Genomic DNA, 20,834 nt, shown 5'->3' on the forward strand with positions numbered 1-20,834 from the left:
TCTCGGGAAAGTACTCGTTGAATCAGTCCTGCAGTTTAGTGAGATGTGCCGTCATAGCTTTGGTCAGAGTGTTTCTCCCTGCGGTGTCCAGTTGTTGCGTCTCATGGAAGCGCGTCTCCTTTTGAAAGCTTAAATCTTTTCAGCCTCATTGTGTCCTCTCCCTCGCAGAGACACATTCAAAACAGTTCAAACTAAACTGTTTTGGGGCAGTTACTGAAACGACTGTGGTTCTTTTTGGGAGGACATCTCACATTTTCCTTGTTTACTCTTTTTCCCAACTGGTAGATATTTATAAGAGAAACGTAAGCTGACTTTGGAATCCCACTGCCAATTGAATTGCACTAAGAAACAGGAAAATTTGCTTTCACAGATTTAATACTTATTTTGATTTGTTTTTGATGTTAAAATATATTTTTTTCAACTAATTTATTCTCAGATTTTCATTATCTGCAATCAGTGCATTTAAGTTTTTCGTCTATAAATAGGTGACAGTATAGTAGAATAGATAGTGTTTAGGTGCATTGAATAAAAGCTCCATTTCAGATCTATTTCTCTCCCACCCACTCTCTTCCCTGCCCGTCTTCCACTGATGGGTGGGTGGAGGGAGCTGAAGGTTTTGCCTCTCACAGTTTATCAACTTGAGGAAGTGATGACATCATTGCATCAGTCAGTCAATAATATACAGTGATTAATCAGTCTTTGCCTTTATTGGGGGGGCATTTAGTGATAATGACGATAAGATAGATATTGACATTGCAGTGCTTGTTTTACAGCTGTGAGTAATGTTGAGACACACTTGTCTTCATTTGTTGCACAAACAAACACATACATTGCTGCAGTTGTTTGTCTTGAGAAGAACACAGCTTAACACAACACCAGTCGGTGTCTGGGCTGAGCTAGTGCATGCCACAACTTGTTTGTGTTTGCCTGTATGTGTGTGTGTGTGTTTGTGTGTTTGCATACTAGTTCCGCAATATAAATGCAGGTATGCAGAGTGATGCAGCTGCTGTTTCGCCATCTGACTCTTAGACATTTGCCGCATTTCAGCCGAGGCAGGGAAGTGAGTTACTATAAATGTGTACAGTCCAAACAGTATAATTGTTCCTTAGTTTGAGCTGATATTGTTTTGGATGCCCAGGTAAGACACACACACACACACACACACACACACTCACACTCACGTACACACACACACACACATACACTCACGTACACACAGAGGACAGTCAGTGAGGTGAACCTGCAGAGCGATCTGTAGGCTCAGAATTGGATAAGTAAAACCAACACACAAAGGGAGACTATTGATTGTTTGCAGGAGAAGAAGAAAAGACTTTCCTGCTTGAGTTGAGCCAAATTACTCTTCTGCAGTGTTTTCCATCCTATAATTTGGCTGACAAGTCAGTTAACTAATGTTAGGTGTACTTCCATGTTTTCCAGAAAACTTTTTAAATAATCTTGCATGTGACTTTCCTTCCTCAAACCTTTATGTTTACACTCGCAGATACATCAGCTTCATGTCAGTCATGCTTCTTTTTTTTTTTCTGTCTAGATAAAAAACACACACACACACACCTGCTGATTTGATTGCTGTTTATCAGCGGGACACTTTTCCCTCGCTCCCCCGAAGGCCGAAGACACTTAGCCGCCGAAAAACTTGGAGAGATGCTGCCGCTGGGGCTCTCTGTTGCCATAGCGACCAACAGGCTCACCTGTTGCCAACGGTTCTCATCTTTAAAAAGAGGGAAAGCATAGAGCGAGTGATAAAGGACTGCAAAAGAAATGCAAGGCAAGACTGAGAGGAGCACATACAGAAAGAACAGAAGTGTGTGATATTAAAAGTCTTGTAACTTATCGATGCCTTCATGGTGCCGTCAAAATGTAGGAATTGTTTGTGTTAAATGCTTCTTGGGTGATTAATCTAACCCAAAAAGATTTTTGGGGAGTATATTTTTAATCGTAACTAACATCATTTAGGACTGTAGGATTTTCTTTCCTACCAGTTAAAATATAACTCACAAAAATTGATTCACTGACAATATTGTCAAGGGTCAGTGCTATTGATTATGGTCAAAGTGCACCAATCACATGGAAGACAATGCAGGCAAAAAAAGAGAATTTAAGCACTGATGACAAAGGTCAACACTCTGTGTGTTTATGCCGATCTTTTGGCCACTTAGTCCCGTTCAGCCTGTAAAATGTTGAGGATTAGTCATAATGACTAAAGAGCTTTCAGCTTGTGTAGGAAATAATGACATTTTCAGTCCATGTAACGCCTGAAGGATGAGTCATGTATTCAACCCTCATTACCTGAAGACTGTTAATGGGTGTTTAGTTTAAAAACAGCAGTGTGAAGGTGCAGTAAAATGCAACACAGCTCTCTCCGACTGATGTTAATGGTGTTCCACTTTCTCTCACTTTTATTCCTCACACAACGAGAGGAGCTCAAGCATCTCCCGTTTTAATCGCCGTGAATGATTCCAGTTAGTCACTCTTGTGGGGTTTTCTCAGAAAAAGCAGCGAAGGGACATTCACAGACTTATATTTTCTCATGAAAGTCTCTGCTCATGTTTTATAATTGTTTCATACGGAAATGTGGCTGGAAGTGCCGGCTAACACTGGCTAACAACAGAGACTGTGTGTGTGTGTGTGTGTTTGTGGGGTGAGGAAGTGACAGGCAGCAAGACTCTGCGGTCAAATGACAAGATTGTAAATTCAGTATGTGTGTGGGGGACAGTGGGGGTACATGCAATTATTCAAGTGACAGTTTTGATTACAAGACTGTAGAGTTTGCATTTATGTGAGTGTGGACAGGCACTGTTTCTATTCATTCAAGTGACTACGTGATTGTGAGACTGTTGAGAGAGAGAGTGTGTGTGTGTGAGATACTTATCAGTGGTGAGATTGTTTACATGGCCTGGTACACAATGTTAACACACAGTGACAGGAAACAGAGAGAGAGAGATCTGTGCACAACACACACAGTTTTCTTTTCAGCTATTTAGAGAATGTAAGGCGACAAGACAGAATATTATGTCTTATTATAGTTTAATCAGCGGGTGACTGGAAAACAAAATCAGATCCTCAGAAGCCTCTTGCAGGATTTTACCTGCTGATATATTACCATACATGACATTAAAGACCATACCAGCGGTTATACATGTTCTGTCCAATTACATCCACATTGCGCAGCTGCAGTACACTTTAAATTCATACTTATCTGGCTATTAATTTGTTTCCATTCCTTCCCGTATAGCATGGAAATCCATGAGCTCTTGAAGTTGTGTAGTTCGTCACAGTGAGCATCAAGTCTGCATTCACTTTTTAAGTTACGTTATATGAGGTAATGTAGTGCAGTCTTTTCAAATCAATCTTCCAGTAAACTGCATCATCATGCAATGATAATGCAACTTTGACAAAACGACTGTTAATTGATAACATACAGAGGAAATGAATGGAAACCAATGGTCGCCTGGAAAAGTAGAAAGAAATCATCCTAAACTATAAAACTGTACAACCTGCATTTGAAAGCAAATTTAATAATATAATTTGTAGACAAACCTGCACACACTTTTTTTTCTTTAGGCCACTTGGGCGCAGTGCAACAAGAGCACTGACATCGCTATGGTGAATGTGTTAGCACACATGGAGCAACATTAGCATTAATTTGAAGTTTGCGCACTTGTTCAAGTCCGATATTCAACTCCCTTTAAGCTCTGTCTTTGGGCTCCACCAACTCACAGAAATATCTGGCTCTTCAGCTGCTAAATGTTCCACTATGTTCTCTAGCTTGTCGCTAACTTTGATTTTTTCGGTCTGTAATTTGGTGCTGGGCAGGTGGTGTACAGAGAGTTTATCAGAGCTTTTTTTGCTGATATAAAAGCTGCATCTATCTATATTTTTCTCATCCTGATCATACAGATCGTTTCTGTACACATGACATCTACTGAATGTCTGTATGTCCTGGAAGAAGTCTCCCTCCTCTGTTGCTCTTCCTGAGATTTCTTCCATTTTCTTTCCCCTGTTAAAGGCTTTTGTTTGGGGGAGTTTTTCCATATCTGAAAGACAGAGGGTGTTGTATGCTGTGCAGATTGTCAGTGCTATTGCCCCTTGAGGAAAATGTGTGATTTGTGATATTGGCCTATATAAATGAAATTAACTCGATGAGAGCTGTGAGACTGAACCAGAACAGTAAAGCTGTGGGCCATAAAACCAAAACAACAAGCTGAAGGGGGCTGAAAAGCTTGTCGAGCTGAGTGGAATTGCAGAGTTGCTGTTTACATCCATTTGTTCTTCAGTCTTTCGTCCCTACTTGTCTGTGATTCACTCTGTATGATGCTTTCTGACTGTCATGATTAGTTTACACCTCTACTAATCATTCTAACTCCACAAATTTGGCATTACTATAAATAAATAAGAGCAAGGCCGTTCCCCGTGGAGCTAAGCTACAACCTAAATCTCACTGGAACATAATGTTACTCCTTTGCTGCTGTCTTGTATTGAGTTGCAGATTTATCATTATGAGTTTGAGAGTGTCACTGCTCTGGCGAAGCGTCATAAATAATCGTGTTAGAGTAAGAATAAATAATGCGCCTCTAATTTTGCATCTTGTATCATGAGGACTTCATCTTTTTAACACGCAAGACAATTGTTGTGCCCTCAGGTGTACCTTGTTTGCAGATGTGAACATAAGCATTAACAAACCGACAGGCGAGTAGTCAAGCAGACACACACACACACACACACACATAAACACTGATATATGGAGAATCAAAAGAAGCTTTCAGCTGCGTTTCTTTCACCCCGCTGCACACAGACAGAGAGTGAGACCCAGTCAATGGTGTAAGAACATCTGACCCCATGAGTTCATGCGTACATGCACAAGTTCAGACACACACACACTTTTGCACCCGGACAGTGAGGGAGCGTAAAATCCAAGTCAGGAGTTCTTTTGGTTTTTCCTTGCTTTTCAGCCGGGAAGCAGAAGATGTTTAATCTCGTTCTTAACTTTCTGATCTCTGTCTTGTTTTTCTTGTAGAGAAAATTCAATAGTGTGTATTGTCGTTGTGACAGGACCATTTTGTGCCAATCTGTATGATTTGATCCTAATCAGTCAGTGTTTTTGTCCTCCCTGCAGACGAAGGGCCGTACCAGCGAGACCTGCCTCCTCCTCCTCCTCTCTGCTCTTCCTCCACATCAAACGCTCTGTTGGAGGATCGCAGGAAGAGCCACATCCCAGAGGAGTTTGCAGGCCTCCTTCATGGATCTTCCCCGGCTTGTGAAACCCCTGATACGCCTTACCATCTTTACAGCCCCAAACCCCGCAAATATGCCTCCACAGACGTCCAGAGCAGCCTGCTGCAGACCCCGGAGTTCAGCATCGTGATCGGCGGAGGACCCACTCAGGTCTACTCCAGGACAGGGAGCGAGTCGTCACCTCAGACAACCGCCAACAACCCCCAGAAGCCACAGGTGGTGTACCGGACTATCTTCCACACTAGGGTCAACCAGGACCAGGCTCGACCCAGGAACTGCGAGCAGGTGGATCCGTCTCGTGGCTGGTCTACGCTGGGCCGCCCACCCTCCTCCTACTCTGGTCAAAACGGAGTTCCAGATCTTCAGGGGATCCAGACAGGAGGTGTGCCCAAGGGCAGTTCATCAGGTGCTGGCTACGAAGAGAGGGCTTGCACCCTGGGGAGGATGAGGTCCATGCCCCGCAGTGTGTTGGACCTGCAGCTGTCCAAGTCTCTGTCCAAGTCTGATTCCAACCTGGTAGCTGTGTCTCCCATACAGGTAAGTAATTGCTGACGTGTCTCAACTTCGATTTTCCATCGTCTTTTGTTACACAATTTAAAATGACTCATCCTATGTGTCAAAACGTTAACGAGAGCATGATTTATAAAATGGAGCCCAGCATTTATGTTGCATTATAAAGGCGAGTTAAGACTGTTTTCTTTAATACTGTCTAGCTCTTCTGAGACATCTATGTAAGCGGCCAAGGATAACCATAAAAGTCTCTTTTATTAAAAGTTATAAAGAGTTTCTCTTTTTTATGGAAGTTTAGGTCAGCACCGAGATCTGTTAGCTATGAAAGCAAATGCATTTATTGTACATATTCAGTTGTATAAATTATGCAGCTGTGGAGGTAGTTTGCATCTTGCTGTATCATGCAGAGTGACTTCAGAAACAGCACAGAAACCAGTCCAACCAATTAGATAACCTACTAATCTGGGCCACAGTGCTCCCCGCTGTGCAGCACATTTTATGAGACTTCTCCTTTAATTAATAGTAAATAAATTATAAGCTAAATACATAGTCTGTTTGATGAAAAATGCGTCATTATAGATGAAACTTTGATGAGCACTGAAAGACTTGGTTATTCCCTAAACAGTTTTTAGTGCTCAGTTGTCCATATTTTTAAGGTTAAAATATTTGGCAACCTTTTCATCTCATTGTCTGTAGTTTGATTATGCTTGAAAGCAAATTGCTGTTCTTGTTTTGTCCAGGAGGAGCACGGCTGGGGGTCTGGATCTCGTGGCCAGGGGCCTGGAAGTCCCAGCCAAGGAGAGGGTGCTAGCCCAGGGGGAAGACTGGAGAGAACGCCCTCCTTCACTGCTGAGTGGGAAGAGGTAAGAAGAGGTTTCTCCAGACATGTGCAGCGTATTACCAGATGTTCAGGATCAAGTGTGAAGATATTGAAGAAGGAGGAAAGTGGTTGATTTTACAGAAAAATAGAAATATGTGTCGTCTCTTCACCACAGGTTAATCAGTCCCTGTCGTTGTCACACTACATGTATTTCCGCAGTAAAATGTATAAAAGCCAGCGTTCTTTTCCAAGTGAAGCATCTCCGCAGGGGACAGTCGAAACCTCTGCACCCACAGCAGTGAGCTGCTTCAGTTTTTCCTCCCTTTTGAAAACCACTCGGCTACGACGGTGCATAAGGAGCCCCAGTGCTAATTTAACATGCTCCCACGTTGATTTTCTTCTGTAAGCAGCACTGGAGCTGCAGGGAAGACCAGATATAAGAGAGAAAGCAGTTTCTGTTACAGAGAGTGCAGAGCGGAGGTCGGGGGTGCTGTGTGTTTTGGTCTCAGTGTGTTTGTGCCTGGGGCTTCTTCCGTATTAAAGGGTCTCTGACACGGATATGATCCATTGACTGGACACCACTGTTGGATCTCGACCCTTTATAAACACTTTGGGTCACAGACACATTAGCTTCCGCTCACTGCTCATCATTCACACCACAGAAAAGACACACTTTTACAAACTGATGCTTATGCGTGTTTCCACCCTGAAAGTGAAGAATCTCATACCACTTTATTTTATAATTATGAGGACGACTTAATTAGTCTTTCTATTTTTAAAATAATACTGATGCATGTGAGTGAAAGTACATTTGTGCATGCCTGTCCACATTTGCATGTACATGTTCATTAGTTCCTCAACACAGCTCACAACTTGCTGATGGTGATGAATTACCATATGGAATTTCCCATAATTCTTAGCAATTAAGGTGACCTTTCCTGTTTAATTGCATGCTACGGGAGGACGAGATAAGATGGCTTCAGGGAGATTGCGTAGTGATATATGGGGATTTCAGAGGAAAAAAATAACAAAGTTGCTCTATTTGCAGCACATGCTCAGGAAAGAGTTGAGTTATTAGCAAGAGGCGAGTCACGAGGGACGTCCCACAGCAGTCGATGATCTGAAGATACCCATTCTCATTAGTGCTACAGGCGTAATTAAGGTAGTTTCTGTATGTTACAAATTTTTGCTTTAATCCGGCTTTACCTTGAAAATTGCTGAAGTGTTGGATTGTTTGTGGTTATTTGGATGGTAATTAACAGCCTGTAGCCAAATGTTGGTACTTAAGCTGTTCAGACAGATGTTTTTTTCCCCCATCAAAGATGCGTTTGGTCTGGAAAACCACAGCAATGTTGAATCCCTTAAAGGATAATTCCAGTATATAACAACTTATATTTGTAGTTTTGTTCATGTTTCCTATTGGTAATAACATCGTAGCCACCAAACCAATTATTGAGATCTGGGCACATGGTGATGTTGCTAAAAAAGATGTGCAAAATGGCAAAGAACATAAGCATTCAGAGGATCCTTACTTATTATTATTTACTAACTTGGAAGAGAGAATGAGGCGAACGGTAAAATTATTACCTAAACTGTCTGTTGTGAACATCCATTTATGTGTATTAATATATGATATATACTATAATTTACAGACTGACTTCCTAGTAGTGTGCACACAGCTTTCGTGTTCAATGAGGGATTATTAACATTTCCGGGGCATTCACTTTCAGTTTAACCTCCAAATAAAATGAGAAAGAAAATGGCCTTTTGATCATTTGACTTTATTGTAGTGATGCTGCTTGTGTTCCCACCCAGACCTTTGTTCTGTACAATATTATTGAAACCAATAGAAATGATGGCCCAAACTACAAAATTAAGTAACCCAATTTGTAATAAACCAAAATTATAGGATCAAGTTGAGCTTAAAGGAACAGCAGAGTCGGGTGATTATTCTCAGTGGGCTCAGAAGGTCCTCTTTCACATCACATGTAGTTATTTAATCCATTGTTTATATATAAAAACATTATTAGTGCAGGTTTATCATCTTTTCTTTATCAGCGTACAGTGACTGTTTGGCCTCTAGGTTCCATAAACTAGGATCATGTGAATGCTTTGTGTGCCGTGACATTATGCAGAAATTGCCACCTGTTTATTCTGCTACTAAGATAAGGCCACCTTCAGCCTCCGCCAGCTTGGAAACAGTGTTTACATTTGTCAGACCAGGCCCTTTAAACACTGGTCTCAGACCAGGCGCAGCAAGGCCAGTTTTCTCTGACCCGTGGTGAGGCAGCAGTCCTGACAGGTGGATGGATGTGCAGGTCGCATAGTTCGGTGGTTAGCAGCAGGTCCAGGGTCAGGGATGATCTGTCGGCAGCCAGCAACCAGACACTAATGAAGCCACTGTAGCTCCCTCCAATCCAGTCTTCCTCTTCCTTCATCTCTGCTCTGCTCTGTCTTTAAGTTTCCTGCTCACACATTTTTTCCCCTCTCTGCTCCTCCATGCTTTTTCAATTCACAGGGGAATGACTGACATTTCAGCGTGCTGGCTGGCGTAATGATCATGTTATGTGACACTTGAATCCAGAAATAGGGGTTAGCCTTATTACTGGGAAATGACTTTCCCTTGCACATGCTGTACATCTCTCTAACTCCGGTTGTGTCTCTCCCTCTCTCTCTCTCTCCCATTTGTTCAGATCGACAAGATTATGAGCTCTATTGGGGCAGGGATAGGCAGTGGATTGGACATCAAGGAGGACATCTCAGGTAAAATATACACACAAGTATGTATGCGTGAGTGTTAACTCACAGTGAGGAAAGACACCACAAGTGAGCAAAAATCCAGATGCTTTATTTATCTAGTCAAGAGAGTTTGGCGTTGAGCCTGTCAATTAGATAAATTATAGGAGTAGATTCCTAGATAGCAGCCAACTGGAGATCCCCTGAGGGCAGCGGTCCTCAAGCAATAAATCCTGCAATAGCGAGAAAATGTACAGGATAGAAAAGCAGTAAAAAAATTGGTACATAAAATTTGATGCTTTTTTCTTGTGAATGACTGAATAATATTACCTATGATATCTATAATATCTAATCCATAGACATATGCGACTGTTGACAGTTGTAAGTCGAAATTGTTTAATTTCAAGGGGTCACCAGCCAAAAAGGTTAAGAACCACTGTCCTAGGGACGTACAGACACTTGGTGGCTGTGGGATGTGGAGGGGTGAAGTGGTTGTAATGACATTAGAGAGACGAAACAGGTAAGGCAGTTAAACATCCTTGATGCTGATTGGTTGACAGGAAGCCCACGAACAGATCCCGTTGAGTTCATTGATTAGTAACTGAGAGGTGGAGCCCCAGACAATTGTCTCCCTGGTTAACTTAACAATAAAGGCTCCATTCATAATAAGCAATAGGATTGATGGCCAAAACTACTAAAAGAAGACCTGAATTAACCAGAATTATCCTTTAATTTGTGTGTGGGTGATTCTGCTTTTTGACTTTATTGTGCGCATTAAATCCCTGTTTTTGCCAGTATTTTCACCTGCGTACCTCGAGTCCTCCGCTACTCATCTCTATTTACTGCGTTCACCCCCCTCTCCCTGTTAACTCCCCCATCCTCCACCTCCTGATACCCTCCCCTCTTCCTCTCTCCCTCTCTCTTTTCATCTATGAATGCAAAGCTTCTTCCAACCATGGTTACCACAGGGTGAAATCCTGCCTTTGGTGAAAGCCAAAACAGCCCCCCACCACCAACACCAACACACACATTAGCTACACCACACACACAGACATACATATAGATGCGGCTGCCTACATACACTCAGCGTGGTGTGTGTGTGTGAGTGAGTGGGAGGGAGCTCTGCTTCTTGCAGACAAAGAAGCTGGAGCTGTTGTGATGGCTATTATCAGCAGAGCGAGCCAGATATATGTAGAGAGAGCAGGGTGACGATGGACACCCTGAGAGAAGATAGAGACGGGAGGTAGACAGAGGAAAGTGAGTGAGAGAGCGAAGCAGAGAGAGAGAGTGAGGGAATGAGGGAGGAAAGCAGCGCTCAGAGAAAGGAGAGAGAGGGAGAGGGAGAGAGAGGAGGCTGCAGAAGCATACAGATGAGAGTGGGAGTACTTGATAAAGAGAAATCTACAGCGCAGGCAGCTCTCGCTCTTCCTCTCTCTCTCACTCTCTCTCTCACACACACACACACACACACACTTGAATACACACACACACGCGCGCTCAAGGGAGCAGCCAAGTGAGCGCAACAGCTGAAAAGGAAAGCGGCTGCTTTGCTGTGCGCGACAAACACAGTCAGTCGCTTTTGCTTGCGGATCTATACCTCCAGTCTTATCCAACACCCTCTCTGGCAGGATTTAACCCCAGGACGGAAGCTCTTTTCTGGATACAACTTCAGCCTTCACCCCCTTCTCATCCTCCCTCTGGCTGGATTCAGAGAAAGCAGCATCTGGACGCCTTAACCTACCCTTTACCCACTTGCACCCTTGCATGCTGACCCCCCTCCATCCTCACACCATGCCTCTAGCCTAGCCTCCCCTTGCTCCCTTTCCTCCTCCTCCTTTCTTCACCCCCACCTCCCCCCCTCTACCTGCTTCCCCTTTATTCTCCTCCTCCTGCTGCCTTGCCAAAAGACTCCTCAAAAGCATGGCGGGCTCGTTCGACAGCCACTTTGCCCGCCATAACATGATGTGGCAGTGCCAGCTGTCTCAGCCGGACTGCCGCTGCTACCGCGTGGACGGCTACTCCCTACTGAAGCGTTTGCCCCTCCACCCCCTCATAGGTCCCCGCTGCCCGCTGCAGTCCGTGGGCCAGTGGCTCGACTCAATCGGCCTGGTCCAGTACGAGAACCACCTGCTGGCCAATGGATTTGACAACGTCCAGTTCATGGTGAGTGTTTTCACAAGTGTTGTGGGGGGGATTGAATTTAGGATGGGATATCTTCATACATTTCTCTTACCTTCTTGTTCTTTTTTCATCTTTGCTTTGGCTGTGTTTGTTCTTTTTCTGCTTTAAATGTAATCTCCTCTCTCTGTTTGTCCCACCTCTCTCTGCTCCCCTAGGTGTAGCTATTATCTCTATTGCAGTGATTAGCATGACCAGTTTTTTCTCCTTCACTCTGATCTCTTTTATTTTATGGATTTCCTCCTCTTTGTATCAGCTTCTCTCTCCATCTCTTATTCTTGCATTCCCATCATCGCTGCCTCTCCCCACTGATGCCATGTGAGGTCCTCCTACGCATAGAAATCCTTCGCCACACCTCCAGCATCGAGCTGCAGACATACATGCTCATACTACACAAAAAACGCATGTCAAAACCATGCTTGTTTCATGGTTTTTGCACATGAACACACACAGAAAAACAACCACCTGTAGCCTGTCCGTCAGGATGCAAGCTGATCCTGTTTTATCCGTTGGTGCCTTCATCTACAGTGACGTAGGAAGAGAGACTCGCTGGGTCATTTCGCATTCAGAAACTCTTTTGATGTTGGCGTGGGTGTGTGTACATGTGTGGGTTAGTAAGACTTGTATCCACAGGAAGAGAAGAGGGTAAGTGAATGATGAAGTAGGAAATGAGGAGAAAGAGGAGAGAAGCGATGAAGCCAAATTGAGAGAAACTGCAGCAGAGGCAGAAAGATGGGAGACATAGCAGAGGGATGCTGACTGGATGAGTTTATCTGGAGTTGCAGATTGTCACTGTTGAGGGGAGAAACCTCATATCTCCAAAATGGCAACTTTTCAGGACCGAAGAGAAAAATGTTTTGGGGTTTATCCAAAGGGTTTTATTATTGTACAATTATACTAATTTGATCATCACTTGCAGGAGAGAAGGCAGCTAAATGTTCTTTCCTGACATGAGGTCCACTAACCATGTATGTAGGCATTTGTCTATGTATTTGTGTATGCATGTGTGCGTTCTGGTCCTCAACTCAGTGTGACCTGCATCAGTTAATTTGGTTTCCCTGGCAACAGAAGGAAATCACAGAATCTCTCTTGTTTCTTTCTTCATGTGTTTCTCCCACACGTGGTCAGCGTGGTCTGTACGCTTTTGGCCACAATTTACAAGCTTCCTGAAGTGTTTAATACAAAGTAATTGGTTTTCGGTCAAGTAGAAAGTTGCCATTCATTGTGTGTCCTGTTTGCTCATCTACATTTAAACATCTCAGATCTCTGCAGTGGCTGATTATCATTTGTCCATATTAACCAGACTGCTGCTAACATCAGCATACAAACCTCATCAGTACTCTCTCCTCCTTCCTCTGTCTCTTACTGCCCTCCCTCCTGATTCTTATTTTTTCCGTAAAGCTTTACTCGAATGATGTTTTGATGTAAAAACATGTTGCAACATTTACATAACATGGAGTGAAACAGCTAGTTACTGACAACACAAAATAAGCAAGAAGAGAAATAAACTGGATCACAAAAAGAAAGAAGGAAAATTCTCTGTATCACTATGTATTTCGTCCTCCCTCTAAATCCTTGCAGAGTGTACGGTAATGCCTCCAGCATAAATCCTTTTTGTACAGATTCCTTATGGTTTGCATTCCAGGCTGTATTATACAGTTCACAAGCAGTAAAGGACAGACATTATTTACCCATAGTGTTTACATAAAAATATACATGTTAGCAAACAGTTACCTCTTCACACACCTAGCAGACATAGAGCGACACTGGCATTCATTTGGAGTCGTGTTTCTGGGCACCCGAAGAATATAAGTCCAATATTCACACTTCTTTTCTGTTTTGGTTTCTACTGATGCCTGATTGAAATATCTGGCTCTTTAGCTGCTTAAAGCTCCACTCATTGCTGTTCGGTGCTGGGCAGGTATCATACAAAGGGTTTATCAGAGCTATTTGCTGAAAACCGCCGCCTGTTACTGATGGAAACAGCACTGATGAGAGCGGTGAGACTTAAACAGCAGTAAAGATGTGGGCGAGAAAAACCAAAACAATGAGCTGTAAGAGCTGAAATGCTCCATAGAGCTGAGAGAAACTGCTGGTTAATGAAAGTGTGGCCTTTCAAATTACACAAATACCCAGTCTGATTTTAAAACATAGATTAGTGCAACTATAAATTCAACAGTTACTCGAAACGGAATTCACTGGGCACTTTTATTTCACTTTTTAATGTGAGATAATGTTGAATTAAAACATACATTATGAGGAAGTCTTTCTGTGTGTTTACACTGGGTCACATCTGTTTTCCTACAGTGAGTGAATGAGTCGAGGCAGGAATCATCGCAGCAGCTGTGTGAGTGTCCAGGCAACCGTTAACGTCACATATAGACTGTTCACATAAGCAGTGGTTTTTTGTTTTGTTTTGTTTTGTTTTAGCTCAAATTGTCTTTTCTCTATTAGCAGTGTCCCCAGGTGCACCCTCCATTCATTTACACTCCTTCCACTAACACTGGCACACACACACATACACACCGTCATATCAGCGTACCAACATATTTTACTCTCATTTGCACCTAGTTTATAGTCGATAACAGTTTTTGGCAGTACTTCTGAGAGACTTGGGATTCTCTACTCTCCTGGCCTCGCCCCTCTTGTCTAAAAGTGTTTCTATATAGCTCAGTTGACTCCTCTGTAATGCCTTTGGATACAATTAATATTGAAAAGAGTTAAGATGAAACAGCCTTGCAAACATCATGGTGACTTCAAAGTCCCTCTTGTGATGGGCCTCTCTCCGGGTCTTTCTCTCTTTAAAGTTTTTCTGGTATCCCACTTGCTGAGTGGATTTTTTAACCTCTTTTTGTTGTTCGCCATTAAACAGGAAGACAGTTAATGTTTTCCGACCTTGGGAAAACTCAGCGGCTACCACAAATTGATATTAATGCAGTTGAGGCGCAGGCTACAGGGATTACGTTAGTATTTGCAGCACTGCTTCTTTGTAGTTGGCTGTGGATTCTTCAAGGAGACGTTTGGGTCAAATTCATTTCAGCACCACTCAGTATGGGAAATCAAGTTAAATGGCAGATTCAAGCTGAAACAAGTCAACGCATTAGAAAATAAAAAGCTTTTTTTTTTTTTTTTTTCACGGCCACTTCAAGTTCATCTGTAGAACTGATTGGTTTGCAAATGAATTTATTCTCGAGTGTGATCTTTATCAGTGTATGACAGCGAAAAGACACCATGTACTGTGCAGGAATGTATGCACACATACACATAAACATGGACCACTCCAATCTACCATTACCATTTACCACTAATGGGGGTCATTAGAGTGGGCGTGTCTGATCACCTTAACCAGCCAGTAGAGGACAAGTGCTGCTAGATTGATGGACAAATAGCAAAGGGGCGTAGTGGTTGTTATGGAGACAGAGTTTGATGTGAAGGACACTGGATGGAGACGAATCACGCCTCATTTTAAATGACTGTACATACATGTGTTTGTGTGAGAGAGAGGGAGGGGGAGGGAGAGCAGCAGACAGACGGTGGAGCTGAACAAAGAAAGTAGATTCATGTAGAGAGATTTTATGGTGTCTGTAAAGATACAAAGCCTTGTCTCACACTTTGGATGGGATAACAGGGTAAAGTGCCTGCTAATGTCAGTTTGCTGGCTAGACAGCCCATTAGCTGGTCAGCTGTAGCACAAGCTTCAAGGAAAATGTATCATACATTTTTTCTTCTTTTCAATGACCAACAATTAACCTACATTCATTGATTTGTTTTTGGCCACCTGGGGGCAACACAACAAGCTGTAAACACAGTGACATATTATGACTTTAAAAAGTTGATGTGGCAAACTTGTTTATCTATTGACACATCCAGCAGACACAGCGCAACATTAGCATTTATTTGAAGTCATGTTTCTGGCAACCCAATGAATGTAAGTCCAATATTCACTCTCCTGTTCTGTCGATGTCTGAGGGAAATAGCTGGCTCTTTGGCTGCTCCACTGTCTTTACCAGCTAGTCAGTAACTTTGTTTGTATTTGGTGCTGGGCAGATAGTGTCCAATGGGTGGAAACCACGCTGATGAGTCAAATCAAGCCAATTTTATTTATATAGCCCAATATCACAAATCTCAATTTGCCTCAAGGGGCTTTACAATCTGTACAGCATACAACACACTCTGTCCTTAGGCCCTTGAGTCGATTTAGGAAAAACTTAAAGGCTCTGTAGAGTTGTGGGGACCTGCAGTCGGGCAATAAATCTCTGTGGGTTCATCACTACAATTGAGGCCTTTCACGTTACACAGTTTGACCCATTGTTCATAAAAAAGGACTGATTATTGCAGCTTTAAAGAGTGAATTTCTATTTCTTTTGCATTCCGTTATGATTTGCCCATCTGGCAAATGTAAGCCCAATATCCACTCTATATAGGCTCTGTTTTGGTCTCCACCAACTCCTAAGGGAAATTTTTGGCTCTTTTAGCTGCTAAATGCTCCACTTTGTTCACCAGGTAGTTGCCAACTTTGCCTATCTGTTGTTTGGTGCTAGGCCGGTAGCCGTGCTGGTGAGAGCAGTGAGACTGAACAAAAACAGTGAGGGGCGATTTGAAGATGATTGATAGCTAAAACCAAAACAATGAGCTGAAAGACCTTAAAACGCTCCGTAGAGCTTCGGGGCAATGCAATTCTGTTTGTTCATCACTACGAGCGACACCGTTCACATCACACATTTCATCCATTGTTAATATAACAATATTAATTACAGCAGCTTTTGTAAATTGGATGACTAATTGTGATTTCAGTTGGACTTTGAATATTAAGGTGTTTTCATTGCAAGTCTGGCATTATGTGTTCCTCCAAATGCATCCAATCAGAAAGAGGATGGCATGATGTCAGCGTCTCATGATCTTGCATGTTCAGAAGCACTTAACGGTGGAGCTCTAAAGAGCCCATTCACCTTGCTTAGTCCTCTGACTGCAGTCACACTGTCCCTGTTAACACGCATCACTACCATCTAACACACACTCCTCACTAAACATGGCATGGCAGCGTAGACGCTTAGAAATGTGACCAGAATATGTAAGTGGATGGAAGACGGGGAGGGAGGCTGATAGTGGAAAGATTAAGCACGCTTTGCTCACTCGAGACATAAATACTACAGAAACTCTCGTAAGCGTCAGATAAACTGATTTTATGTGGCTTGTGGAGGCACAGAGACACACAAACAAATACTGATGTGAGCGGTGAAAGAATTTCTTATTAAAGTTATTTTATCCTGATGCTTTTTTATTTGGTTTCATGTGGCACAATGCATGGAGAGGAAAAATAGCAGCCAGTTGATGAAGACAAAGGTAGAGCTGGGTTGGGTTTTACATGGAATTACAAAAATGAATGAGGGTGCAGTGGCAGATAGATAGCAGAAATGAAGAGATAAAGCATGATGTCGTGCAGCAAAGAAGCAGCCGTTGATAAGAGCAGCTGCGAGGCTGGTGAAATTAATTTGACTCAACTCTTTCTCAGAGGAGGAAACAACAATATTTGAAATGAAATATTGTTAATATCCATATTCCGTTCAAAGGTGGCGCCTCTAATCCTCCTCATAAAAGAAGGTATTATTCTGGAAGAGAAATTCTTCTGAATATCAAACTGCCACCATGTTCACTGCTTCTTCATATATGCAAAACAAGATAAACAAGTTTGTAAAGAAACCAAAAAGACTTTGAATTACGGACTAAAAGTGAGGAGAAAAGAGGACTTCTTTGATAGCAGAGCAATGAAGAATGAGAGAGAAGACGAGGGAAGAACACAGGCATGAAAAGAACAACAGAGAAAAGAGCAAGAGATACAGTAGGCCGAGCGTGATTTGTAGTACTCGCTTAAGCCTCTTGGCAACGAAATTGGCCTCCACTACCGTCACTGAATATCAATTTTTGCTCCAACTCCCCGCCACATGAATTTTAATTCCTGCGTTCAGAGCGTTTGTGACCCACTGTGGCGCTGATTGTAAGCGCTGTGGTCAAAGTATCACAAGGTAACCACAGGCCACAGCAATTTTATCAACAATGCTAAACACTTTCCGCCACCAGCAAAATACTCTGTTAGTGGTCACACCAGTGCTGCATAAGTGTTTGGGAATTTATCGTACATATGCAAGATAGAAAAACTGTGTTTATTTCTGCAATACAAAATAAACAATATAAGCATTAGGAGGAAAAAGTAGAGCCTAGAAAACATGCAGTCATTATTTGCTGTCTGTTGTTACTCTCTCATTTATCTTTATTGATGCACCCATGTGATAGTTATCCCCTGATCCATCATCTGCACTTGGAAATGGCAGATATGGGACAAACATAATGTTAAGATAGAAAGGGAAACAAGACAGAATAGTTTCGAACTCTATCTCTTTCTATCAGGATCCCAACAGGGAGCAATTAGTCATCCCTTTTGAATCCCCCCACAATCCACTCTGTGCTGACTCTGTGAGTCATTACTCTGCTCTGAAGTTGTAGCACTGTAACTCCAATGCCAGCTTTGCTCAGCCTGGGAGCTGATCTGTGAACCACGTTCCCCTCACAGAGACCCCGGCATACAGGTTGGTGAGGAGGATGTGGAAGGAATAAGTTTAGCCACAGGATGAGTCCAATCAGCTGCTGCTGCAGTCCAGGGACAGACTGGTGGAGCCCTGGAGACCATTTTGTACTAATAAGCCTGCAGCAACATCACTCACTTTTTAAGGGGCTTTTTTGTCCAAAGTATGTTGACATTTTAAACTTCATTCAAAGAGGTACACTTTAGAGAACCTGCCGGGGGGCATAAGGTACAAAAAACTGATAAACCATGTGCACGGATTAATAAAATGAAAGCCTGGATTAACAGACCATGTGTTTGGTTTAGCAATATGTGCATATGGATCCAGCAGATTCCAGCTCTGCTCCCACATTTCCCTCCACCTTTCTTCCATGTTTGATATTTTAGTTGAGGTCTTGACCAGTTTGCTGATTGGGCCACTTCAAAGCCCTCCAGTTAGAATGTAAATGTCTAGTAATTAATTGTGTGATGATCTAGACGCTCAGGCTAGCAGATGTGGAGTCTTAATAGTTAAGCCACCTGAACAGAGATTTCTTTGGCGAATGTTCTTCAGGACACTGCAGTGGAAACTAAACGACAGCTACTTCCTATCTAGAATTAAAATGTCACAGCCTCGGAGCAAAATGTCCTTTTCGAGGGCACGACGGTCCCCAGAGTCGGATCCTAGACAGAAGTAAAGTGGAGGGAGGAAACAGCAGATTTCTGCTATCTACCTGCTTTTTTCCCCTCATCTCTTGGATGTTTATCACTGTTATTAGTTTGACAGGAAGGAGATGTAGAGGGACTGACAAGTGTAATCCTTCAATCCTGAGACTGCCTCCAGGCTGGTCACACAGTCCATCTCCTCCTTCTGTTTCTTCACCATCATTTTGGTGATTAGCTCTCTTTTCATTTCTGTCAGAATCTATATTTCTGATGGTATTTGTGGCTGAGCTGGACTTTCTCTGTGCTGCAGCTGTATTCATGCACACCGCATCCGGAAGGGGGGGGGGGGCTGAGAGGTCTCTTAAGGTTTCCCATTGGATTAATTAAAGCTGAAACTCTGAACGATACCCATACAGGCTGAGGCTGTGTGCGTCACCAGAGTCTTAAATAAGAAACTCATATTTGCCGTCTACTACTTGACAGATAAGCTGCTACTAAAACTTTGTTTCAGTCAGGACATGAACGCTGTGTACTGCTATTGTATTGTTTTTTTTTTTTTAAATCAACTGTCATCCTATGTGGAGCCATGCTAAACACTCGAAGATGCTGTTGAATTGTTATCTCTGGGTGGAAAAAATGCTGCATAAGTGCTAACCTGAGCTGTTGTTATGTTACTCTGCAGGGCAGCAATGTGGTGGAAGACCAGGACCTGCTGGAGATTGGGATTCTGAACTCGGCCCACAGACAACGCCTCCTGCAGGCCATACGGCTGCTGCCCAGGGTCAGTACTGCAGACACACGAACACAAACATAATACAAATGAGAGATGGTCTTCACTTGTAGCTGCAGCCATTCCATTTTAAATATAAAATTCAGCAAATCTGCTGCTCAGTCTTTGTTTCCATGTGATGTAACTCTGTGGGTGGCTAGGTTTCTCTCTGCAGGTCCTGCAGAATACTGAAACAAGGCGCAGAGGAGTTGGACAAGATGCTACGTTACAGATCACAGCATCGAAAACACATCAAATTAAATGATGCAAGAAATTGCTCACACTTTCTAATCCACACTGTCCTGTGTCTGTAAAATTCACACACAGATAAAAACATATCCAAACATGCACACTTTTCCGAAAAAACGCCAACAGTTGCTTTAAAAAGGGACAAATGGCTTTTGAAATAATACAAAGAATGCTTACAGACTTGTAGGAAAGTTTGTGCAAGGTCAAAAGCTTTTGTGTGAGTGTGAGACAGAAAGTAACATCAAAGGTGTGGGACTGTACGGAGTGAGAGCAGAAAAAAGGAGTCTGCAGAAGAGAGGACGGACAGAAAAAGGGAGACTCAGAGCTCAGAGATAAGCAGGTTTCACACAGACACCTGGAAAACCTTGATCTCCAGTCAGCACTTTTCTCTTCTTACCCCCCCTCTTAAACTTTCCAAAACACTGTAAAAAATAAATGAAACCTTTAACTTGTGTCTGCCTTCACACATGTAGGCAAACTCATGCTCAACTTAAGGATGTGTGAAGTTTGTTTGAAGCACCATAAACTCTCTGGAGCTGTTTTGACTGTCAAAATAAAAGTGAATGAATTTTGAATTATCTGCAACACTACACGTACTGTATCTCACTCAAGGCAATTACTCCCTGCTGTTGGCGTCCTATTCTGCCCTTTCTCAAAAGTTAGGTTTGTCTTTACTTGTTCGCACTTCAAATATATGAGAACGTGATTTTAATCCAGCATGTTGTCATAAAGTTGTGCTCTAGCTTGAAAATTTTGCTCAGTATCTGTTGCTTTCCTACCTCATTCCTCCTGTACCCTCCTGAACCGGGGATGGTCAAGAGAGCATTCAGTGGGACACTCATTACTCCCAAATGTACAACAATCATTCCTGCCTGTGGCCATCAAACTGTTTAACTCCTCCCTCTGAGTGTCAGACACTCAGAATAAACAGAAACAGAAAAACACACACATATATATATATATACATACATACATATACATTGCTATTGTACATATTTTTTACTTTTATTTTTCACTTAAATATTGTAAATGTGTATGTTTTTTTATTTTCTATTCAAATGTAGTGTAAAGAGAAAAAACAGCTGTCATGTTTT

At 42.6% G+C, this 20,834-nt stretch overlaps 1 protein-coding gene across 5 annotated transcripts in view; it reads left to right on the top strand.

Annotated features, from left to right (window-relative positions):
- The window catches only part of anks1b (ankyrin repeat and sterile alpha motif domain containing 1B), a 195,557-nt gene that overhangs the window by 134,978 nt on the left and 39,745 nt on the right, over positions 1-20,834 (top strand). For 4 of the 5 annotated variants that reach the window (XM_070928640.1, XM_070928641.1, XM_070928643.1 and 1 more), the window contains exons 1-2: positions 11,279-11,482; positions 19,405-19,503. In XM_070928640.1, the coding sequence (XP_070784741.1) occupies positions 11,279-11,482; positions 19,405-19,503 (303 nt within the window). Of the gene's footprint in view, positions 1-5,134; positions 5,791-6,503; positions 6,627-9,276; positions 9,347-11,278; positions 11,483-19,404; positions 19,504-20,834 lie in introns of those variants that run through there. The other variant, XM_070928639.1, reaches the window with a different exon arrangement.

This window comes from Enoplosus armatus, chromosome 22, assembly GCF_043641665.1.
Source record: "Enoplosus armatus isolate fEnoArm2 chromosome 22, fEnoArm2.hap1, whole genome shotgun sequence".
NCBI lineage: Eukaryota > Metazoa > Chordata > Actinopteri > Centrarchiformes > Enoplosidae > Enoplosus > Enoplosus armatus.